General features: G+C 37.3%; 1 protein-coding gene across 2 annotated transcripts; it reads left to right on the top strand.

Moving 5' to 3' along the window:
- The first annotated feature begins 416 nt into the window (after positions 1–416).
- LOC109047047 (visual system homeobox 1 homolog, chx10-like) lies at positions 417–2,727 on the top strand. Of its 2 annotated transcripts, none has more exons than XM_019064788.2 (5): positions 417–866; positions 1,362–1,440; positions 1,534–1,657; positions 1,749–1,929; positions 2,191–2,727. In XM_019064788.2, exons 1-5 carry the CDS (start codon positions 482–484, stop codon positions 2,442–2,444), a joined length of 1,023 nt encoding a protein of 340 aa, XP_018920333.2. In that variant the 5' UTR covers positions 417–481; the 3' UTR covers positions 2,445–2,727. The 2 variants fall into 2 exon arrangements, with proteins under 2 accessions (XP_018920333.2, XP_042629841.1); XM_042773907.1 differs by having other exon boundaries at positions 1,749–1,941.
- Positions 2,728–3,084: the final 357 nt, after the last annotated feature.

Below are 3,084 nucleotides of genomic sequence, written 5' to 3'. Positions count from 1 at the left end.
TATATTTAAAATTAGATTACGGTTATCGAATGATAAAGAAATATCACGAAACGTTAGATTTAGTTATTCACTAAAATTTTTAATATTGATCTCGTTCTGGTTTCTTGTTTCTAATTAATTTATATTCTGACTCCAAATGAAACGTCACAGGCTTTTAAACATTTTCAATAACCCACAACGCGTTACAGTCTGCGCATATGAGTGAAATCTTCCATCTAAAGGGAAAATAAAATACTTAGGACCAGTTCAGATAGGGGAGGAAAATCCTTATCGGTTTAAAGGGAAAATTGGTGGCAATTAATCCTTTGTGATTGAAAAAGGGAAACGCCTCTTCATGGTAGATGTATCTGACGCTGAATCTGATTGGACAGTGCGACGATCTGCTGGATTGAACAGATGGATAAATGGTCCCGCCAGACCCCTTAAACGTCCCACCAACCTGACCTCCTCAGAGAGAAAGTGAATTTAACACACTGACACCATGACGGGAAGAGAAGAGGCTACAGACGAAAAACCTAAGGTTAAACTGTATCCCTCATTTGGAATCGACAAATCACGTCTTAATGGATCTGGATTTAGGTCCAAAGGGTTCGCAATCACAGATCTGCTCGGTCTGGAGTCCGAACTTCAGCCGCATCAGTCCGGTCCTGGCGCGGAGGCCAATGGAGAGGGGCAGTGCGCGGCGGTCGGAGGATTTGCTTTCCCGGGAGGCTCTTTGCCGCTCGGCTTGGGTTTTCTCTGCAGTTTGGCGGCACAACAACCTCCTGGTGCCCCGTGTTTTCTCCCGAGCCACATCCCACTCCTGCAGTCACGGACAGAGAGTCACTTCATGCAGAATCTAGAACAGCAACGGGACGCCTATTCCGGTACAAATCACTTTATTTGTTTGTTGAATCAGCCAAAGAGCTGTTCACTGAAGTTGGTGCTGAAACTGACCCTGAAACTGACCTTTTTTATTTGCAATGGAAAATGTTTTTTCATTAACGAATAATTTTATGATTTATAATTTGAAGGAATCAGAAATAATAATATGAATAAACAGTGCCAATCTTCAGTTACCTTAAAAATATCTACTTGACATAATCTTTAAAAAAGATTTGTTGGTTTTAAACTATATAGTCAGGTTAAGTCATATTAAATGTTTTTAATTTGAATTTGATTTGAATTTTTAAAAACTGATAACTTAAAGAACATTTTAGTAACTTTTTTATATTATTATATTTTTCATATTTTTTTTATTTATTTAATAATTTGATGAATTGTATTTGCCTCCCCTTTCCCCAACATGTGAAATTATATTATAATCTGTCAAGGGATTTTATTTTTTATTGACAGAAAAAAAAAAATGTTTTTCATTACAGATGATGATTGTCTTTCCGGGGATTGCAATGATGGGAAAAACTCAGGGAACTCACAAAAGAGGAAGAAGCGAAGACACAGGTATTTCATGAAATTAAATATTACATTAAATGTTTATTGTGCAAACTTCTGGTGATTCATTTTATGAACCACACATCTCGTTTTGATTTTCAGGACAGTTTTCACCTCGCATCAGCTTGAGGAGCTGGAGAAAGCCTTCCATGAAGCGCACTATCCAGATGTTTACGCAAGAGAGATGCTGGCCATGAAGACAGAGCTACCAGAGGACAGGATACAGGTAGGATGATTTTCACAGTTTTCCCCTCTCTTTTTCTTACTCGATCTTTCTCTCTTTCCAATAGCTAATGCCCAGGTTTGGTTTTGCCCAGGTATGGTTTCAGAATCGCCGTGCTAAGTGGAGGAAAAGGGAGAAGTGCTGGGGCCGCAGCAGCGTTATGGCAGAATATGGGCTGTATGGTGCCATGGTCCGTCACTCCATTCCACTTCCAGAATCCATCATCAATTCGGCCAAGAATGGCATGATGGGCTCCTGTGCTCCCTGGCTTCTAGGTGAGCCAGCAGGTGGTTTTTCTATTTAATACTCAAAGACTCAAATATGTATTTGATCACTTGAATACATAGCTGAGGTGTCTTGTGAATGTCTGTCTGCTGTTGTCCATATTTTGCACTTAAATGTGTAGAATTAAATTTACCATGAACTGGGCTTTAAACAGACCCAGGGTCTGACTTAAAAGTGTTTTGTAATCCAACTATAAATATTTGGCAAATAAGCGACAATTTTTTAATCGCATCTGCATTTTATTCTTTCAGGAATGCACAAAAAGTCTCTAGAAATCACAAAAAAAGGTCCCGGTTCACCTGAATCGACGCATTCAGATTCATATTCAGACGAACACAAGGGGAAAGACAGTGACACAACATGGTCGAGTGGAGCTAACGGAGCAGATGACTCAGAAGACATGGCAATAGATTTGTCCAGCACTTCAAAACAAGAGAGTAAAAGCACTTTGAAAAGATCACCACCTCGCACAGGAGACAGCAGTGATTCTGAAACTGAGAGTTAAATATGCAAATGAATATGGACAATATTGAAGTGCACATACAGTATAAAGAGACAAAAAGGATTATAGCTTTATACAGTGTGTCATCTTTTGACAATGGTTTTGTTTGTCGGCTTTCCTGTGTTATTATTTAATTTTTTTGTTGTTGTTTATCAAGTATTTGAATATAAGACTGTTTTATTCTAAATTATTTTATCTTTCATGTGTAAAAATGATTCATGTTAAGTGTTGAATATTATGTTTTGTTACATTCATGGGAATTATCCATAAATCCAATTTAAAATAAGTTTTAAATTATTTTTTCTTTTAAACATTTTCTTTCTTTTTCTGTCAAAAAATCAGTCACTGCTGGGTGACCACTTGTTCACCACTATTGTGAATGTCATAATACTTCCCTATATTGTAATATATGTGTCTGGGGAACAGAAAGGATTCTAAAGCACTTTACCTGCTGCGATGATGAATGTTTTGCATTGATCAATGTCATTAACAGAGCAATATAATACCAGCAAAAACAAATCCATATCATGACCAAAAAAAAAAAAAAAATGCTTTTGAATCCTGCTTTCTGTTTCTTTATTGTTTCGGCACATAGATATGAAAATATTGCCTTGACTTGAAAAAAATGACCTTGACTTGTCAC

This window comes from Cyprinus carpio, chromosome A17 (assembly GCF_018340385.1).
Source record: "Cyprinus carpio isolate SPL01 chromosome A17, ASM1834038v1, whole genome shotgun sequence".
Lineage (NCBI taxonomy): Eukaryota > Metazoa > Chordata > Actinopteri > Cypriniformes > Cyprinidae > Cyprinus > Cyprinus carpio.
Note: the sequence above shows the minus strand (reverse complement) of the source record. Positions and strands in the feature narration are given on the sequence as shown.